The sequence below is a fragment of the Misgurnus anguillicaudatus genome, chromosome 21 (genome assembly GCF_027580225.2).
Source record: "Misgurnus anguillicaudatus chromosome 21, ASM2758022v2, whole genome shotgun sequence".
Classification (NCBI taxonomy): domain Eukaryota; kingdom Metazoa; phylum Chordata; class Actinopteri; order Cypriniformes; family Cobitidae; genus Misgurnus; species Misgurnus anguillicaudatus.
In genome coordinates this window covers 46,093,417-46,115,331 of record NC_073357.2, presented here as the reverse complement: position 1 = coordinate 46,115,331, position 21,915 = coordinate 46,093,417, and the positions used below count along the sequence as shown (strand labels likewise).

General features: G+C 36.8%; 1 protein-coding gene across 24 annotated transcripts in view; it reads left to right on the top strand.

Moving 5' to 3' along the window:
• Positions 1-21,915, top strand: part of ppip5k1a (diphosphoinositol pentakisphosphate kinase 1a) — a 43,171-nt gene that overhangs the window by 1,803 nt on the left and 19,453 nt on the right. For 10 of the 24 annotated variants that reach the window (XM_073859265.1, XM_073859260.1, XM_073859257.1 and 7 more), the window contains exons 2-25: positions 741-1,217; positions 1,745-1,940; positions 2,203-2,314; positions 2,425-2,510; positions 4,936-5,090; positions 6,876-6,977; positions 7,216-7,377; positions 7,483-7,604; positions 7,695-7,796; positions 8,074-8,160; positions 8,254-8,329; positions 8,444-8,553; positions 9,678-9,766; positions 10,167-10,289; positions 16,969-17,090; positions 17,183-17,365; positions 17,468-17,609; positions 17,739-17,962; positions 19,187-19,314; positions 20,416-20,530; positions 20,717-20,824; positions 20,942-21,055; positions 21,267-21,467; positions 21,568-21,661. In XM_073859265.1, coding sequence (XP_073715366.1) covers positions 1,068-1,217; positions 1,745-1,940; positions 2,203-2,314; positions 2,425-2,510; positions 4,936-5,090; positions 6,876-6,977; positions 7,216-7,377; positions 7,483-7,604; positions 7,695-7,796; positions 8,074-8,160; positions 8,254-8,329; positions 8,444-8,553; positions 9,678-9,766; positions 10,167-10,289; positions 16,969-17,090; positions 17,183-17,365; positions 17,468-17,609; positions 17,739-17,962; positions 19,187-19,314; positions 20,416-20,530; positions 20,717-20,824; positions 20,942-21,055; positions 21,267-21,467; positions 21,568-21,661 — 3,103 coding nt within the window. In that variant the 5' untranslated portion in view covers positions 741-1,067. The remainder of the gene's footprint in view (positions 1-740; positions 1,218-1,744; positions 1,941-2,202; positions 2,315-2,424; positions 2,511-4,935; positions 5,091-6,875; positions 6,978-7,215; positions 7,378-7,482; positions 7,605-7,694; positions 7,797-8,073; positions 8,161-8,253; positions 8,330-8,443; positions 8,554-9,677; positions 9,767-10,166; positions 10,290-16,968; positions 17,091-17,182; positions 17,366-17,467; positions 17,610-17,738; positions 17,963-19,186; positions 19,315-20,415; positions 20,531-20,716; positions 20,825-20,941; positions 21,056-21,266; positions 21,468-21,567; positions 21,662-21,915) is intronic. The other 14 variants (XM_073859266.1, XM_073859263.1, XM_073859259.1 and 11 more) reach the window with 3 other exon arrangements.

Here is a 21,915-nt window from a genome sequence, read left to right as displayed (position 1 = left end):
TTAAAAATCTGCCAATGCAGTAAGAAAAAAAATCTTGAAATTTGTTTACTTTTTCTTAAACACTTAATTCAAGAAAAATCAAAGAAAGATTTTCTTACCCCATTGGCAGATGTTTTGCTTGTTTTAAGCACAAATTCCCTTAAATTTAATATTTTTATAAGATAATTTTGCTCATCAAGAAAATGCATCTTGATTTAAGATATTTTTAAAATTTGTACTGAAAACAAGACAAAAATACTAAGCAAGAAAGTCCTTTTTTGAAGTGTACAGCACCCGGGGAGCAATTGGGGAAACATGCCTTGCTCAGGGCCATCCCAGTCGCAACTGAGAATCAAAACCCTTCGGGTCAAATGGCTTGACTCTCTAACCATTAGGCTGTAACTGATCCATTATCTTATTAAATGTAGATGTAGATATATCAACTAAATTTAGGCCAAGATGGGGGTGGATTTATATTGCTTCATCTCGCAACTAAGTTGGTTGCCATGGCACACATCTGTGGCTTGTTGCCAGTCTGGAAAAATTGCTGACGTGAGGGCTGGAACTGTAACATAAGTGGAAGTATGAAAATGACAATCGTCTTGTTAATTCTGTCAGTTCACTGTGATTACAGTAGCCATCATCACACTTCTTTGAAATAAAAGAAACTCCAGTCATTTCATAAATATTAAATATCACAATTTATATGTGCACTGGATCACTCACTGATCAAGCATGTTTTGTTTTGTTTTGTTTTGTAGGAAATATGCTCCATTTCATCATTTACTTCATTCTATGAGGATCTTTTAAGACGGCTGGAGAAATATTCTTCAAAAAATACTGAAACAAATAACTTAAACAACAAAGAATGAGTCCGTGTTACCAGTGCCCTAATATTCATACATCCCAATAACTTGATCGTTCCTCATTTACTTTTCCTACTCACACACACACTCTTCGCCATTGAGCCCACTGCTGTTCCTGCAGGCTGGGTACGGAGCTGGTCTGGCCACGTGCCCCTCCAGCTCTGCGTGTTAGAGTGAGATGGGGCGGCAGGAAGCAGAGGGTCGCTGCCGCTGTGGACTGTAATGTCAGAGCCCAGCAGCCCCGGCGTGAGCCAGCGCGGCGCTCCCAGATTCTTCGTGGGCTGCGCGGAGGATGAGAGCGAGGGCCTGGACGACTACGCCAGCATGAGGACAGACGAGGAGCTGTACGAAGATGACCTGGAGGATGACTCGGTATGGACAGAGCGCAGATCTTTTCTAATGGAGGGGTGTTAATGCTTAATGTGTCTGGAGAGAGAGCAATAGCTGGTTATTTGCCCTGTACAAATGGTGCCCTTGATATGAACTTGGAGTCTTGTGGCCTTCTGTGTCTGTGAAGTCTATAGAGTGTCCCATTTGTCGTTTTAGGTTTTGGAAGGGTGCTTATAAGTGCTCCCTTTGAGGCCTTAATAAACCCTTCACCATCCTATTGCACTTTCCTATTCTTTCTGGGTTTTGGCTAGAAGGGATACACCAAATCTCACGAGATGTTGGGTTTAGGATAAAAACAGTGGTTCTGGCTAGATGGGATACAGCAATGGGAAATGCTGGGGTTAGGTTTAGGCGTAGGATTATGAAGAAAACAGCACTCGTCCGGAAAGATTTCGGCTCTTGCTGTATCCCTTCTGACCACAACCGTCTTTCTGCCTCTACTCATAAATGTTGAGTATTTGGTTTTGGTAGTGGTATGTTTTACTTAAATCTCTGCTATTTCCTTTAAGCCTCCAGAGCGTCAGATCGTGGTGGGGATTTGCTGTATGATGAAAAAATCAAAGTCTAAACCAATGACACAGATATTGGAGCGTCTGTGTAAGTTTGAGTACATCACTGTGGTCATCTTTCCTGAGGACGTCATACTGAATGAACCAGTGGAAAAATGGCCGCTCTGTGACTGCTTGATCTCTTTTCACTCTAAAGGTATGTCTTGTGCTTTGTGTAGGCTGGCCCTTTTGAGCTGGTCTTGGATCAGGTTTCTCTCTCCCAACCTTAAGAACTCATGAATCAGTCTGTAATGATCAACTCCATTAAAATCAAATCAGTCCGTTACTTGACTAATCCAAAACAAAGACTTGGTTTGTGTAAAAATATGCAGAATAGCTCGTATACACATTTGTTTATTATAGTATGTGTTTTATCTTTAAATTTACATTTGTAAATTATTATTCCATTCTATCAACAGCAATGCTTTGTCTTAAATCAGGTTTCCCTCTGGATAAGGCAGTAAGTTATGCAAAACTACGTAACCCGCTGCTCATCAATGATCTTAATATGCAGTATTACATACAGGACAGGTAATCCATTGTGGAATTCACCATATTCTTAACAAGCCAAACCACAGCTTTGCATATTACCTATCATGTTTACACACATTTCAACATCTACTATTTTTTTTTTTTTGTAGGAGGGAGGTATATCGTATCCTGCAGGAGGAAGGAATTGATCTGCCACGCTATGCCGTGTTAAACCGCGACCCTGACAAACCTGAAGGTGAGTTAGAGCTTTATTTGAAGTATTTTTAGTATCTAAAAAGTTAGTATAGTATAGTATCTAAAGTATCTAGTATCTATATATATTTATTATCTAAAAAGTTTCGAGATGAAAATGATGAAAACCACTATTTTCTGTTACAAACTTTCACATAGCGTCTTTAGGTTATAATAACATAAAAAAATTTAATCCATAATTTGATTTTCAAAGATTTATTATAAAAACTGATTATTTTTTGATTATCTATTGAATCATCAATATATAAATGTGCATTCATCCTTGCCATGTTATATTCATGTAGTTGACTAGTGGTAAAAATAAATAATAATTCATGGCATTAATCAACACTTATTTTGTCATATTAAGAACACTGTCATTGCTGCTGTCATCCTTGGGACGTCATCGCTGCACTTTTTTGACCCGATCAGCTGTAAAATGTTTTGGTCCTGCTCGATTTTCGTTGACTTTGAGTAAAATAATGGAAAGTTTTTCATAAGATCCCCTGGGGTCAGAGTGTTAGCATGACAGAAGCTTGATGCTGTCGTGTCAGAACAAGCAACAGCCGGCATTTTTCCGTCTCCTGAGTACCTCTCATGTAAATTATTCGATTTTGATGGCTTACGTTTCTCCCCGACACAGAAAACCACCACAGGTTTATCAATGCCATCAAAGTATTACTTTGTTTTTGTTTGTTTGTTGATCATGAAGCACAAAGTAGATGAGGAAAACTAGGATTTCGTGTGTATTCAACACGCTGCCATTTTTGTTTACAATGCGTGGAATGGTGCACTGGGATTTGTTGAGCGGATTTATTGCATTCTGCAGTGAACAGGACTGGTGTTTATTGCGTTTTGCGAAAAAATGAAGAAAAGATGACAGAATAACACGGCGGATATTGGATTTGGCATAAAATTAAGAATGTACTTTTTAATACTGACCTGGGCCAGGTTTCCCAAAAGCATCGTAAGGCTAAGTAGATCGTAAAAACGATCGTACGAATCATCTTAGAATTACGGGCTGTTTCCCAAAAGCGTCGTAACTTAAGTTGCACTTAAAAATCATCGTAGATCTACGAGTGGTCTGGAGTAATCGTTCATTCATAAGTGCATCGTAAGACAACAGAGTTACAAGGTCACCTACAGGACAACCAGCAAATTGCACTCCTGCAATGACGATAATGTAATGTTTTAAATGTTTATTTATTTATTGGGTTCTTCTTTGTTTATTTTATATTAAATATATAATATAATATATTTAAAATTCAAATGAGAAGTCAAATTTAAATGACTAAACATAAATTAATAAAGAAGGAAAACGTATTTTTGTTGGTTAAGTTGGTAAAAGTTTTTTGTATTTTGGTAAAAGTTGGTATAGCAAATTGATAAATGGTTCATAACGATTGCTGCTATAATTCATCTAAACATTGTTTTGAAGGGAAATGGCATCTGATTAAAGAAACCAAATAAATATTGTACAATGCAATAATCCATAATAACAAATAAACATAGATAATAAACAACAAATAATAATAATAATCTAAACTATAATAGAAACGCAGAAGGCATTTCGCAGTGGGACGAGTCCTAACTAAATACGGAAAAGAATATTTAATAAATTATTAAAACATTTAAAAAGTCATTGAACAATAATGAAAATATATTATTAAAAATATTAGTGCACATTGGCTGAAGATCATTAGCTTAAACAAGCTTCTGCTACAAATTCGAGTCATTCTATTGGTGACATTTCAGCACTTGACAAATGGATAGCGTAAGTAGCACTTAAAACCCAGCTGCGAGCGATCGTTTCACGTGCATCTTTGGGAAACGCACATAAATGAACAACGAATGTTCGTTAAGTAGCTCGTAGAAAGCGCTCTTAAGTGCTAAGTTCAATCATTATCGGGAAACCCAGCCCAGATACAATACTAATTTTGACGGTAACAATTAAAAAAATGGTTAACAATTTATCGCTTTTTGGAACCAAACTCTTCATATATATATATATATATTTCTTTTATTTGATGTCTTTATCAACCAGTAGTAAACAGTAGCTTTATCTTTGCTAAATGTACTGCCTGAATTATTTTAACCGCTTAGTAAATATAGCCCCTTCTGAAGAGCAATTTTAAGTGTTTTAGAGGCCAAAGTCACAAGTATTGCTCTACGGCCTGCGATGTGAACGCTCGGCATCCACTGAGGCATTATGATCTTGGCAACTGACAGTCCTCAGGGGTCCTCAGATTGCTAAACAAATTGACTCGCCTCTGAACAAATGACAATCAAAGTGTTATTGAACCTATAAATATAAATCCAGATCACAGTCATACCTTAAACAGGGAATCTGTTGCATCATTTATCTGCTCAGACATTGTTTCTAAGTGCTGTAATATCATATTCATTGACCTTTCTGTGTTTTGTCACAGAGTGCAACTTGGTTGAGGGAGAAGACCAAGTTGAAGTTAACGGCGAAGTCTTTCCAAAACCCTTTGTAGAGAAGCCAGTTTCTGCAGAGGACCATAATGTGTACATCTACTACCCATCCTCAGCTGGAGGAGGCAGCCAACGCCTCTTTAGAAAGGTCTTTGTTTTTGCAATAGCTTTATATTTTCCCACACATACAGCTTTACCTGCTGTTTCCTCATTTATACGGGCACATCATATGACGATGGATCCAAAATAGAGACTTTGATGCTGTGAAACAGAGAAGAACATGCTGACTTTTTGTTCTGGCTTCGTCTGTCAGCTGTTTTTAAAGATAAAGACATAATTGCAGAGTTTATACTACAATCAGTTTTGGGGAGTAACTATAATTAGATATGCTATAAGCTTAACTACATTTCTCAGGGGCATGACAGTGGCTCAGCTGTTTTTAAAATAGCAGAGCTTTTACAGTAGCTATTTTGTTACAAGTACCGTTACAGTGTGACCAATGGCTTCGTCACAGTTTTTATGTTCCCAAAAGTACCTCATTGGGAATTTATATATTTTATTTCGTTTGGGAACTTCTGCTGTTTATCACTGTGTATTCAATTTAGTTTTATAAGTATTAACGTTGTCATCAGACAACTGGGGTCCTTATTGTATTAGACCAGGTAAAAAAGTCTCACATTTTTGAATATTGTATTATTTGATATATAAATAATATATTGCCATATAAATGAAACATAATAATATGTAAGTATGTTATTACGGTATCATGGAATAATCACAGCTGCTGTTAAGAATAGTATTGTTAACCTCTTCATCTATGACTTATTCACGATACAGCACTAGCCTCGAGTTCCTCATTTCTTTTATTAAACTGTTACCACACAATACAAATATTAAAGGTGCAGTGTGTCATTTTTAGCATTTTTTGACAGCAATGCTAAATAATATACAAAACTATATTATCAGGTGTGTATAAAGCTTTTTTTATAATGAACCCTTATGTTTTTATTACCTTAAAATGAGACAGTCCCCATTTTGTGCCGCCATGTTTCTACCGAAGCCCTTAACGGACAAACTTTTTTTACGAAGCTGTCTCCGAAGATGACATGTTTGTCTGTTGGTGGCTACCGTAGCTTCTCTATGCATTTTAAATGCGATGGGTGAGCAGTTAACCAAGCCATTGGTTGCAATTCGCAACCTCACCACTAGATGCCACTAAAATTTACACACTGCACATTTAAAGCCAAAAAACTGTATCAATGCAACTTTCATAAAGTAAAATCACTTAAAGACTTCCGCTGGAAAAAATAGTGCCTGACCAATCGTGAACAGTACACTGCAAAAAATGATTTTCAAAAAAACATTTTCTTAGTATTTTTATCTTGTTTTTTTTTTCCAGTAAAAATATCTTACAATTCTTAAATTGAGATGCTTTTTCTTGATTAACATAACAATGCATGAAAATAAGTCTAGTTTTTATACCAAAAATATAAAATGTAAGTGATTTTGTGCATAAAACAAGCAAAAAATCTGCCAATGGGGTAAGCTAATGTTTCTTGAATTTTTCTTGAATTTAGTGTTTAAGAAAAATTTTCGAGATTTTTTGGCTTACCCCATTGGCAGATTTTTTTTTCTTGTTTTATGCACAAAATCAATTAAATTTGATATTTTTGGTCTAAAAACTAGACTTATTTTGTTGGGTAGTTTTGCTCATCAAGAAAAAGCATCTTAATTTAAGAATTTTTAAATATTTTTAGTGAAAACAAGACAAAAATACTAAGAATTTTTTCCTGAAAATCAGTTTTTGCAGTGTAATGCTTTGCATATGGTTGCTAAGGGTGCTGCGCAGTGATACGCAGAATCGTTGGGTGCAGTGGTAGCTATTGACCAATCAGAATCAAAGACTGAAACTGGCCATTTTGCACTGTTTCAGATTGGGAGCAGAAGTAGTGTTTACTCTCCAGAAAGCAGTGTGAGGAAAACTGGCTCTTATATTTATGAAGAGTTCATGCCAACTGATGGCACAGATGTGAAGGTACTAAATAATTCCCCCTTAGTTCTCTATTGGTCTTCTCTATTGCTTTTTTACATAAAAAAATGTAAAACTCTGAATTTTTTTAAACAAATGAGCAGCAACATTTTGTAGATATATAAATATATAAATGTTTCGATTTTGATTTAGACTTTTTGTCTAAACTGGTGTCAATTCTAAAGGTCTTTGCATTTCTTTTGCATTCCTTTTTCTTTTGCTTTGTCCTTTTGTGTTGATACAGGTGTACACAGTAGGGCCAGATTATGCTCACGCAGAGGCTCGTAAGTCCCCTGCTCTCGATGGGAAGGTTGAGCGAGACAGTGAAGGCAAAGAAATTCGCTACCCGGTCATGCTCACTGCCATGGAAAAACTTGTGGCCCGTAAAGTGTGTCTGGCATTTAAGGTGAGACAATCTGCTTAGTGACTTCTTAAATAAACTTTTCTCATTTCCCAGTGAATTGAGACCGTTCATGTTGGTTTTATTCTCAAAAAATCTTTGTAATTGTAGCAAACAGTGTGTGGATTCGATCTTCTCCGAGCGAACGGTCACTCATACGTCTGTGATGTCAACGGCTTCAGCTTTGTGAAAAATTCCATGAAGTACTATGATGACTGTGCCAAGATTCTAGGGTACAGCATAATGTTCATTAAATAAAGTTTAACATTATATAGTTCAATCCTTGTTTGTGTTGAGTTTTGCGTTGATGTACTTTCTTTCAGGAATATTGTGATGAGGGAGCTGGCTCCTCAGTTTCAGATCCCCTGGTCCATACCTACAGAGGCAGAGGACATTCCTATTGTTCCCACGACATCAGGCACTATGTACTTATCACATGACAGTCTGAGACTTTGACCTTTGACTAAAGTTCTCTATTCTATCCATTAGTGGTAGTAGGATTTAGGTTCCATCTTATATTACAGTCTCCTAATAAATCATCATCATTTTATTTCTGTCAAATACACAAGCAGCCTTTGTTAAATATAAATAAAGCAGTTATTACACTTGTTTCATATACATTTTTATTGATACTGTCAGGCCTGTGTAGATGACACATTATGAGTTTCGCAATGACTTTCTTTGTCCTTTTCCTTCTGTAAGGATGGAGCTACGCTGTGTGATAGCTGTGATACGCCATGGAGATCGAACACCAAAACAGAAAATGAAGATGGAAGTGAGAAATCCCATGTAAGCTCTTGTCACCTGATCAATCGCTCACTTGGAACATGACTGATGGATGCACAAAGAACACACAAACATTTGCACTTTTTCTTTCTACAGGTTTTTTGAGATTTTTGAAAAATATGGTGGGTATAAAACAGGCAAACTGAAGCTTAAGAAACCCAAACAACTGCAGGTAACAATCTTTGTGCATTTTTATATTTTTAAAACGTCGCTTTTAAATATGGAATGTATTGTTACAGTCTAATGTGGTGCTATTACATATCTGTGTGTGGGTTTTTTTCTACAGGAAGTTCTGGACATTACCAGAATTCTCTTAGCAGATATGGGACAACACACTGACTGTGAGATTGAAGAGAAGAAATCCAAACTTGAACAACTGAAGACCGTTTTAGAAATGTAAGCTATTGCATGATCTTAACTGGGTCATGCCAACTGGCACACTTGTTGTCCTTTTTTTAGTCTTGTCATATATTATGACATTTTCTAATGGAACATATAATAGCTCATCAGGACTGATAAAACCTGTTTACAGATTTGGATTTCACAGTTTATTATTGTACTAGAGTAACATTATTTTTATTGGCACGCTACAATTAGCATTTTTTGTTAGACATCTTTGTTGCACATGTTTTTAACAGGTGCATGTTTGCCAAACTTTGTATTACATATTTTAAAATGAATCTATATTAATATTTCTGGTGTATCTAATGGCCAATTCACAACGAACTAGTTTAGAATGAATGAGTTTGTTGGCATTTGTTAAATCAGTGTGAATAAGTTTGTTGGTGTTTGTTGGATGAGTGTGAACTGGCCTTAAAGGGGCAGTGTGTAAATTTTAGCGGTGATAGCGGTGTAATTTCTAGTGGTGAGGTTGCGAATTGCAACCAATGGCTCAGTTCACTGCTCACCCCTCGCTTTTGAAACGCATAAAGAAGCTACGGTAGCCACCACCGGACAAACATGTCATCCTCGGAGACAACTTAGTTAAAAAAAGTTTGTTCGTTAAGGGCTTCTGTAGATACTTGGTGGCACAAAATGGCGACTTCCATGTAAGGGGACCCTCGGTATGTAGATAAAAACGTCTCATTCTAAGGTAATAAAAACATAACAGTTCATTATAAAAGGTCTTTATACACCCCTGATAATATATTTTTGTATATTATTTTGCATTTCTGTCAAGAGATCCTTCCAAAAATTACACACTGCGCCTTTAAGATGATGCCTTCCAGAAGATTCAGTTTATGGATATGACAAAATGAACACTCCGTATGATGATGTTTCTGACATGTAGTATATTTAGAAACTCTTAGGGTAACTCTATGACACAATATAACAGGAGTGTAACATTTCGCCACCATCTTCGCTCTTCACACATCTCGCAGCAGACAGGAGTGGCATAGATGCACTGGATAAGTTTCAGAGCAGCTGTTATGTCAGCTCTGTGACATGTTAATATAGATATAAACAAGAACAATAACTTGCCTGTAATATTTCCCCTAGTCATGCTGTTGTTTTTTCAGGTATGGCCACTTCTCCGGAATCAATAGGAAAGTGCAGCTCACCTACCTTCCTTATGGACAACCCAAAACATCTAGTGAGGAAGAAGATATGTGGACTACACTTAGTCATAACCAGACTGAACTGTTTTAAACAGATTTAAACAATGAATATGATTTTCCTAGAATCATCACGGCACATAGGGCACAGCCACCTTAATGTTTAACTATGTCTCTGATGGGAAGCTTAATGCTATTTAGGTGGCACATGATTCTGGATCAACATTCTTTGTTGGTCCTGGAACAAAAAATTCTGTCATTCAGTCATATTTAATGGTTATTGTCAGGCTTGACATTAGGGTTAGGGACTTGAAGCACATAGGTTTGAGACTAAGGTTTTATTAGGGACTGCTGTTACAAGGCCAATAGAAAATGTTGTTGTCCAGGAACAAGTCCTTCTTGCCTAAATCATATCACGCCAGCTGGCACTCCTGTGTGTGTTTTGTGCAGATACCCGGAAGGAGGGCCCATCTATACTGCTGGTGCTGAAGTGGGGAGGAGAGCTGACTCCAGCTGGCAGAGTTCAGGCTGAAGAACTGGGCAGAGCCTTCCGCTGCATGTATCCTGGGGGCCAAGGTAGACTCTGTTTCCTTTCTCTTTATAATTCATCCTGTTTCTCTGTGAGCTTAAGGACCCAGACAATCATCATTGTGTGTGTCTGTTTCACACCTCAGATGTTTTGCTGTGTGGGTTTCTATGAACTAGAGCAGGGGTCGGCAACTGGCGGCCCGCGGGCCAAAAGTGGCCCGCCAGCAATATTTTCTGGCCCACCGGATTAATTTGAAGTCCGTTTTTTAATTTTTTTTTAATCAGACTTTTTTATTTTACAATAACAGTTTACAAAAATGTCCCCGTGTATCATTCCTTCATTCGTTTTTTCAAATCAAAACCAAAAAGAAAATAAAGAAAAACGACTTGTTTTTCTATTATTTATTTCCTGAACTAAAATTAAAAAAACGACTCGTTTTCTGAATGTGCGCTCAGATCAAAAATAAAAAAATGAATGAAAACGGGTTCGGACAAATTTTAATTGAACACCTTAGCAGACATATACCAATGAAATAAATTTAAACAGATCAGTTACTAACAGATTACATTTTAATAAGGGTTTTAATAAGGGTTTGAATAGCAACCATGCTTTCCTGTAAGTCTCATTCGCTTACAGTCCGACTTTTGAACTTTTTTCATTATTATTTATTCGCGTATATTATTATTATTATTATTATTTATTGCTACGCTGACAAATAGCAAGAATGTCCTGAAAAAAATGCGTATAATAGCTATCTTAACGGGCCGCTTTTTCTCGTTCTCTTTCTCTACCAGCGCATCCGCGATCATAACTGCATACTTCTAAAACACAATCGATCAAATAATTGCAGAGGTATGACTTCATGAATCATTTGCAAATTTACCTCGTAAATCATGTCAATTCATCACGCGTGAAGACGTTAAACTCCGTGACATTGCAAATTACTGAAAAGTAATTGCTGGCTTTTAGAAACAAAATATGATAAAAATAAACTCTTTTACTGCAATAATATTTTAACTAATACACTTTTAAAGTAGATTTGAAAGGAATACTGTTGTTTTCTGCTACTTGAACTTGGGGCTCGAGCACCCGACTGGTTCGACCTGCCTTCGAAAACAGCAAGTCAAGTTCGTTTACCGTTAATTATTAAGACTAAATGGGCAGGTAAATTCGTTAAAAAACTGAAAGTAATCCGCCAAAATATGGTTTTACATGTCTATTAAAATAAAGCCATTATTAATTTTCCTAACGCATAGTTCTTTGATCTTTACCTCCGTTTAAAACGTTATAAATTTGGCAAAGGAGGATGTTCAGCAATTTGAACAGCAACTCCGCAACCAACTCGGTTTATGATGGTGAGAAATTTGAGTGAGAGGCTTTGTCCTATTTAATTTATTATTTATATTTCATTATCAGGCACGTGCACACATAGACATCAAAGGGGGCTTGAGCACCTGCCCTTTTTATTCCTGGAGAAAAAGTGCCCTTTTTTCTGGGGTGCTTTTTTATTTTTTTTAAATAATATGATCTTTATTCATATAACAACTGATGTCTGTCTGTTTCTTGTGCTTTTACTTGTTACTTATTTAATTTAACATGAATTTATTCAGGAATCATTTAAATGAGATTTAAACTCTTCTAAAAAAAATAGCGCTATTTGTGGTACACAAACGGTTAACGATGAGTCCCGCCTCCAAAACTCACATCGCTAATATGATTGGCTTTACCTTTCCTAAGTCCCGCCTCTCTAACGTACTTCGCTTTATGATTGGTCTTGTCTTTACTCGTGCTGCATTCGCGCTTGTAGAAGCGCCAAAGCTCGGCCGAACGAGACGCGATATGCATGATTATGCAGGCAGGCGACCGGTAAGTGTGTGAGGAAGAAGGCATTCTTATATTAACAGTTTGATGCACAAAATATGGGACACGTTGTTACACATAACGATTCAGGGACATTGTTTTCCACGACAATCCCATATTAACCTGAAGAGTTGCAAACTTGCAACAGTGTAGTGTATGTATAAACAAACTGCTCATAAAATAAGAGAGGACAAACAATAAAATAATTGCTAACTAGTAAGCTTTTTTTGTTTGCGTTTTTTGTAATGGCTGTTAAATAAGTAGCCTATAATGTGTTTAACTGGAGTGATGTAGTAGATTGGGGAGAAATCTGATGTTTCAGTACTTTACTAACTTCTGAATTTTTACTGACCAACAAATAAAATATCACCAACAAGTAAAATATAAAATAGGCCTAATCTATATTTGTTGTTTCTGACATGTGTAACCCTAATAAATATGAAACCTAAGATTAAAGGTGCCAAAGGATGTGTTGCCATAATATGTTAAATTGTTCTTTGACAAAGAAGGCACTTTATTAAGTGCAAACATTATACAGAAACGTTTTTACATGTCTATTTACAAGCGTAGAATTTGTCATTTGAATGAAATGGTCTATTTTTGCCCTATTTGAAAGGGTCATGATGAATAATAATGTTGAGCTCTGCTCTGATTGGCTCTGCTCTGAGGCTCATGCCAGAAGCTCACATTAGTAAACAGACCTTATATTTGGAGCCCTTATCAGACAAAAATACAGATTTTGATTAACAACTAATTGCAAACTAATAGAACTTCAACGCTAGCATATAGCATTTATTGGCATGTAGCACTACTCAGCAGTCACAATTTTGTTTTTAGCATTTTAACAAATTTGTAATGAATCTGTAATTTAATGTTTTCAAAACATGAACATTGTGTAATGGTTTCCTTTGCTGCTCTATAAACCTAGAATACTAAGGAGAACATGGTTTCTGTGTGAACTGATTATTTTGTAGAAATCTTTTGAAAATGAAACAATTGCGTGAGTTTGAGGAAGATAAAATAAAAACTTTTTAAATAAATTTTAAGGAAGTCAGAATTGCGTTAATATATATGAAGAGTTTGGTTCCAAAACGCAATAAACGCCATTTTTGAAAAAAATGAGTTACTGCCAAAATCAGTATTATATCAGGTCAGTAGTTAAAAGTAAATAATTAATTTTACGCAAAATCCAATACCCGCCGTGATATTCTGTCATCTTTTCTCCCTTTTTCCCAAAATGCGATAAACGCCACTGCTCCTTTTTTACAGAATGCAATAAATCAATTTCTGATATTACAGCGGACCATTCACGCAATGTAAACAAACATGGCGGCACGCTGAGTACACGGAGTCCTAGTTTTCCTCATCTACTTTGTACTTCGTGATCAACAAACAAAACAAAATAATACTTTAATAGCATTGCTAAACCTGTGATGGTTTTCTGTGACGGGAAAGAAACGTAAGCCATCAACAGCTAATAATTTCCGCGAGAGGCACTCGGTTGCTTGCTCTCCAGACAGCATCAAGCTTCTCATGCTAAAACATTGTGTTCTTAATATAACAAAGTAAGTGTTTTGGTTAATGCCATTAATGTTTATTTTTTAATCATTGTATACCACTAGTCAACTAAATAAATATAAAATGGTAAAGATGAATGCACATTTATACATTGATTTAATAGATTTATAGCATTTTGAAATAAAAAACTGTCATGGATTTATTGCATTTTGTGGAAAAAAGAATTCGTTTTTATAATAAATCTTTGAAAATCAAGTTATGGATTTGAATTTTTTATGTTTTTATAACCTAAAGATGCTATGTGAAAGTTTGTAACAGAAAATACTGGTTTTCATCTTGTCACTTTCTTGGTATAGAAAACACGTTTTTACCGAAATTTGTCAAAATGGATTTATTGCGTTTTGGAACCAAACTCTTCATATACTTTTTTGTTTAAAAAAGGAAAAAAATACATAATTATGAGAAGTGCCCTTTATTTCACTTGAGCCCCTGCCCCTCAAAATGTCTGTGCACGTCCCTGTTCATTATAAATACAACGAATACAATGTTAAAATAATATTTTTATTGGCACGGACACAATTTTTGTATAACATTTAAAATTATCTGTCTCTTTTCGTTAGAGACATTTGAATGTGAGATTCTGGAAACGAAACGTGACGTTAAGTTTTGCGGACCCGTCAGGTCGGGAAATAAAGCGGGTGAACACAAATTAATCTATGAATAGAACCTTGTCGGAGCTGGACAAAAAACAATCCAGCGGAGACCTCCTTAAACCTTATGTGTGTATGTGTGTGTCCCGGATAAATATTAATAAAAAAAGGAATAGTTCAAAAGTCGGACTGTATTTCATGAGAGCATAAATGCCTGTAATATTACCACTATAGTACCTGATCTGTTTAAAATGATTTCATTGATATATTATGCCTATAAAGGAGTTAAATAAAAAAAATGTCTAATCCAGTAATTCATTTTTTTATCTGAGCACACAATCAGAAAACCCGTGGTGGTTAATTTTTTCATTTTTGTTTTTAATTTGAAAAAAAAAACGATTGAACGAATGATACACAGACCCATTACCATGTTTTTAGCAATTTTTAATGCCGTCTTTCGTCTTTTATATAGGAAATAAAGACAATGTTTCTTGACAAAAGATCAGATAGCCTATACTAGGCTAATTCAAAATAAGACGTAAGTGTGCCAACAACAGTTGGCCCGCCATCTACTGGCTAAAAAAAATATTGGCCCGCGGCCAAAGTTACTTGCCGACCCCTGAACTAGAGGAAAAGCAGGCCATACACTGCAAAAAGTTCCAAAAAAAGTCAAGATTCATTGTCTCGATGAGCAAAATGACCTAAGAAAATAAGTCTAGTTTTAAGACAAAAAAAATCTAATTTAAATGAATTTGTGCATAAAACAAGCAAAAAATCTGCCAATGGGGTAAGCAAAATAATCTTGAACTTTTTTCTTAAACACTTAATTCAACAAAAATTCAAGAAAAATTTGCTTATCCCATTGGCAGATTTATTTTGCTTGTTTTATGCACAAATTTACTTTTGTCTAAAAACTATACTTATTTTCTTAGGTCATTTTGCTCATCAAGCAAATGCGTCTTGATTTATGAATCTTTAGATATTTTAACTAAAACAAGACAAAAAGAAAGTAATTTTTGCTGTGTAGACATTAAAGTCCATAGACCTCATGCTTCAAATTATCTTCTCTAATCTTAACAGATCCAGTAAACATTACAAAACTGATTAATCATTAATTCATTAATAACACTATGAATTATGGGGCGGTTTCCCAGACAGGGCTTAAGTCTAGTCCAAGACTAAAATGCATGTTTGTGCTGTCTTAACTGAAAGCAGATTGCACTTACATGTCTTTAAATAGATCAATGACATTGTTTTGTCGCAAGATGCACACCAGTAATGCTTTTTGTAAGGTATGTTTTTGTAAAAAAACTACTTTAATGTCCCCAAATAACCAGGGCCTAGTGCTTGCTTAATCTAAACACTGTCCGGGAAACTACCCCAAAATATGTGATAAGGACTTAAGATACACGTTAACTAAAGATCTGTGGTAATAATCTTTGATTATGATGAACATTTTCTCAGATGTAAGGGTGTCATGATTTCGATTTTAAATCGAAATTGATCGAAATTAAGTCACAACCTTGAACTTTAAATAAAAAATGGAATCGTCAATGCTGCCACGCCCCCATGTTACATCTGGTCGGCTTGCCAAGCGGGAAAAATAACACATGTTGAGTGCTGCGAGTCAACCACCTCTAACTTAGCTAGCTACAGCCAATCAAAAGAGAGCATGGCAGATGCTGGAAACACTTCGCGAGCTGCTCTTTACCAGGGAAACAAAAAACAGCAAGCGCCTCTCGCCTTCAGCTGAACTCGATCAGAACAGAGCATGTACGCGTGCACAGCAGTTCATTTCTGTGTGTGCACCACAGTTCATTTCTCTGAATTGAGATCTTTTTAAGTTTCACAAGAACCTATTTCAGTTGCTTAAGAGTTATGAAAGCAGCATTTAAACATGACTTATTGGGGTATAGTCTCACAATCTCGTCTGACGGTAATAAAAGCACGTTTGTAAGATGCAAAGTACTGACAGGAATGTTCATCTCACAGGAAGTTTTGTTTTGATCAGGTTTGTGCGTGTACCATATTTTTCCACTGACCGCACGACTAACATGGTAGGGCATCTCTGGGTTCAAGATCAAATATTATATTTCATAAAAGTATCGTCTAAAAATGGCATAGCGTTTTTACGCTTTCACAATAAAAGGTAAAATTCGAGAATCCAATCGTGACCGTAGAATCGAAAATGTAATCGAATCGAGGATTTGGAGAATCGTGACACCCCTACTCAAATGTTGTTTAGATATCTGTAAAATCTTTGCATCTGTTAAGCCGCTATTCTTTTTCTTGTTTTTGTTAGAAATTAGGTCGGTTTAATGTGACTGAAAGTCTCACATGTTATTTGCATGTTGTTTGAATTTGAATATTGCATATTCAATACTTTGAATGTTTTATTCATGTACAGCTATAAAACGTATCCCCAAAACATAAAATATTACCAAACCTTATGTTCTTGTGATTAATTATCCATTGACATTTGTTAATATTTCAGTAAACTTATTCAGTTCACCCAAAAGTGACATACTTGATATCCTATATTTTTCTTTCTTCTGTGAAACACAAAGATCTTTGGCAGTATCTGATCTTTTTTCCATATATATGTGTATGGTGATTTTTGCGATGCTAAAATAATATAAAAGTGGTCCGTAGGACTGTGTTTCTGGGTGCATTATGTTATGTGTTTATCTTTTTATAGGGGATTATGCTGGATTTCCAGGCTGCGGCCTTCTCAGGCTACACAGCACCTACCGGCATGACCTCAAGATCTACGCCTCTGATGAGGGCAGGGTGCAAATGACTGCTGCTGCATTTGCTAAGATACACAGCCAAACCGTTCAATACATGCATGCAATCTAAGATTTAGATATATAATGAAAGAAAAGTACTGAGCCGGAATTGGTTGTCTGTAGGGTCTCTTGGCATTAGAAGGGGAACTAACACCCATCCTGGTCCAGATGGTGAAAAGTGCAAATATGAACGGCCTGTTGGATAATGATAGTGAATCCCTCAGCGGTTGTCAGCAAAGGGTTAAGGCCAGACTGCATGAGATCATGCAGAAAGATCAAACCTTCACAGAAGAAGACTTTGACAGGGTAAAACGGAGTGTCAAACTTCTTTTGAACTGTGGGCTGTATGTTTGCTGATTTTTATATGAAACACACATCTGTGTCCAATTCATCTCTTTGTTTCTTCAGCTGGCTCCAACGTGTAGCAGTTCTCTGGTGAACTCTATGAAGGCTGTGGAGAATCCAGTGAGTACGTGCGATAAAGTCTATGCCCTCATCCAGAGCCTCACATCACAGATCCGCAAAAGACTTGAAGACCCCAAATCAGCAGGTATTTGCTTGTTGCTTACATCAAAAGCACATAACACCCCCTGAGCAATAGTGGGAAGCCTTTGAAAGCATGACCCGGGTAATGAGTTCTTAGCCAAATTAACCAAGCTCAACCCTGTTGCTCTCTCAGATTTACAGCTGTACCACAGCGAGACACTGGAGATGATGTTGCAACGCTGGTCCAAATTGGAAAGGGACTTCCGCATGAAGAGCGGCCGCTATGACATTAGCAAGATTCCGGATATTTACGACTGTGTGAAGTATGACGTGCAGCACAACAGCTCCCTAGGACTGGAGGACACAGTGGAACTTTTCAAACTTTCTCGAGCACTAGCAGACACTGTTATACCACAGGTTTGTTTTAGAAAAATGCAACTGTATATCCTGTCCTTAAAGCCCCCCTAACCTAAAAAATGCACTTTTAAATGTATTTCTATCAGAAAATGAGTGGCCATAATGATTTTAGATTGATAAGGACTTCCTACTGACCAAATGCCGTAGTACCCGCACAAGCTGTGCATGAAACACAGAATCACAGCCTTGCGATTCAGAATCGATTTCAGATTCAGATGCATTTTTAATGGGACACACGATTACTCGTTACAGCCCTAGTGGTGTATTTTGAGCTGAAACTTTACAGACACATTCTGGGGATACCAGAGGCCATTTTAATATTGCTGAAAACACCTAGGTTAGGGGCCCTTTAAGGGCCAATCCCATTTCTCTGTCTTACCCCTTCCCCTTCCCCTACCACTTCGTCTTACCCCTAGCCCTTGTCCCTCAAAATCAAGTGTTAAGCGCTAGGGGTGAAAACATACCCCTATGAAATGAGACACCGCTTGGTTACGGTTACGTCATCATACATCGTCGTTTGCTGGCTGCCAGTTAAAACTGTAGACAAGCATGCAGTCCATTCATGGCTAGTTAGAGAAATACGGGAATGTTGTGCAAATCAGCAAATACGGGAATGTTGTGCAAATCAGCAACGTAACGTTAGCGTAGCAAACTAGCGAAATTTTAAAACATTTAAATTAAGAACATAATTCAAATATATATGAACAGGAATGTGTAGAGCACAAAACAAGACGTTAGTAATTTTTAAATTAATTATTAAGCCGAAAATACTTACATTTATGGGACTCTCTGGACGCTCTGTCCGCCATTTTTGCCGGTTGCGCAGTGTATTCTGGGTACCCCTTGGTTTCAAGTAAGCTCGTGGAAATTCTTGGTTTTAAGGGGTATCTACCACTTGCCCTTAGCCCTACCCCTTGATCAAAACGAGAATTGGGATAGCCCTTACTCTCACGTGAACGTGCAAAACTAAGGGGTAGGGGTAAAGGGAAGGGGTAAGACAGAGAAATGGGATTGGCCCCAAATCTTGGGTTTTGTTTATACAGCAGCTTTGGAAGCACTGTAGGGTTGTTGCAATATCCAAACATTTCAGTCTTTGATATCAGTGGGACACTCAGAGTTGATGCCATATTTAACGTTACACTAAAGAAAAAGCAGTGTGTTAAATGTGTTGTGTACCTCAGTGTTGCCACAACATTGAAAATGTGTTATGAACATGTTTCTTAGGAGTATGGCATTAATAAAGTGGAGAAGCTGGATATCGCATATGCCTACTGTCTACCTTTGGTGAAGAAGATTCAGCTGGACCTACAAAGGACGCATGAGGACGAATCTGTAAACAAGCTGCACCCATTGTGAGATTCTCTCATCTTTTTTTCTGTTTTCCTCTTCATATATTTTCTTTCCAACTTTGTTTAGTCTCTCCACACTGCAAAAAATAACTTTGTTACTTAGTATTTTTGTCTTGTTTTCAGTACAAATATCTAAAAACATAATATTTTAGACAAAAAACAATTTAAGTGAATTTGTGCTTAAAACAAGCAAAAAAAAAACTGCTAATGGGGGTAAGAAAAAAATGTTCTTGAAATAAGTTTACTTTTTAACTAGGGCCGGGACTTTAACGCGTTAATTAAGATTAATTAATTACACAAAAAATAACGCGTTAAACATTTTTACATATCTCATTGGATGAGTTTCGGCGGACCGATTATACTGGAGCACCAACTAGTGTTCATGACTTCAGACAACAACAAACCACAGTGAACATGAACGAAGAAGCTGATGAGTTCGCTTTGGTTGGCCCCTTGGATGGGAATTTTTTGTATAAAAAACGAATGGATGGAAGGTCGATAAGAGCATGGTTGAGTGTACGCTATGCAACAAGGAATTCACATATCACCGCAGCACATCGAGCCTCAAGTATCATCTCGATGCAAAACATATAGCAGCTAGCGTGGACATTAGCCCGACTCCGAGTACAACGACTTGGTTGAACAAAAATAAACAATATTTTGTTGCTTAAGCTTATGTATTCAGTCATTATTCATGGTATACTAAAAATCCATGTGAAAAAATAACTTCTCAATGTTCTCAGGTCAAATATTTATATGTGATTAATTTCGATTCATTAATTACAAAGCCTCTAATTAATTAGATTAATTTTTTTAATCGAGTCCCGGCCCTATTTTTAACACTTAATTCAAGAAAATTTTAATAAAAATTTCTTAACCCATTGGCAGATTTCTTTTTCTTGTTTTAAGCACAAATTCACCTAAATTTGATACTTTTGGTCTAAAAACTAGATTTTTTTTGTGATTTTGCTCTTTAAGAAAATGCATCTTCATTTAAGAATTTTTAGATATTTGTACTGAAAACAAGACAAAAATACTAAGTAAGAAAGTCATTTTTGCAGTACATCAATTGTCAGATCTCATACTTTTCTATTTGTGTCCCAGATATTCACGTGGAGTCCTGTCACCAGGCAGGCATGTTCGAACTCGGCTGTATTTCACAAGTGAGAGTCACGTCCACTCCCTACTCAGCATCTTTCGTTACGGTGGCCTATTAGATGTAAGTATGACAGGATAAAACAGGACAATTAAAGGGAGAATTAGATTGAACCACACATAAGCTCTGTTTAAAATCACATTGCTTTATACTGCCTACAGTACATTGGCACGATACCAAAATATGGTAGCTCTGAATGTTTTAAGACACAGACAGAAATTTCACTCTTTGAATCTGATTTGGTTTAAGGAGGAGAATGACCAGCAGTGGAAGAGAGCCATGGATTATCTAAGTGCAGTGTCTGAGCTGAACTACATGACACAGATTGTCATCATGCTGTATGAAGACAACAATAAGGTACATCCTGTTCTACTTACAGTGAATAAACAAAAAGTGAACTCGCAGTCTAATGTGTCATGTCTGAGACGTGACCGTCCAGTCTGAGTAGAGAATTGTGGCATTGTGTTAAATAAGGACCCGTCTTCTGAAGAGCGCTTTCATGTGGAGCTACATTTCAGCCCTGGGGTTAAAGTGTCAGAGGAGGAGAGCGCGCCAATGGGATTTGGTTTCCGACCAGCGTCTGCTGAAGTATTCAAAGTTTCACTTATTACATTTCTTAATGTGAATTGAATCTTTTTTCTACACTAGTCAACATTTGATCAATAGAGTTTATTAAAGACAAGAATGTGTATTGTTCAAAATTCCACTTCAAATGTTGACTAGTATTATAATAGCTACACTCTGCAAGTGTTTCCATATTTGTGCTGGTTTTACATTCATGTGTGTGTATTTGGCCCAGAATGACCAGAAGCAAACAGACCCCGGTAGTTTGGAAAACCTTTCACGAGATGAGCCCGACCGGGCCTTGCCCCTTTCTGATGCCATCAGCACCCAGAGGAAATCCCCGTTGATCCGGAATCGCAAGACTGGCTCCATGGAGGTATCGCAGTCTCCATCATACTTGACTGTGCCAGCCATTGTACATTGTCCTTTGGATGTAGTACGGAGCAATACTTTTAAAATCTCATTCGTTTCAGATTGACAGAATCAGGCTGAGTTTTATGTGCTGGCATTTAACAGCGCCATGTCTGTGTACGTAGGTCTTGTCAGAAAGCTCATCCTCTAAAGGGGGCAACTATCGCCTCTTCCCCTCCTGCTCACGCCAGTCTCCAGAGATGAAGCAGAGCGGATTAGGTTGGTATTGTGTGTCTGTCACTCGCTCAGCCTTTACGACTGCTGTTTATCTATAATCTATTAAAAGAAATCACCTTCCGCATCACAGGCGACTTTATATTACTATGTCAGGTGTAAAAGCCATTAGCTGACTGCTTAAAATAACATTACAAAGGAAATAGCGATGGATACAAAAACATTTTAGATGTAGATAGAGATGATATTGTGAGGGGTCGGGATGCATCATTTTTATTGTATATCTGTTCTGTTTAAGC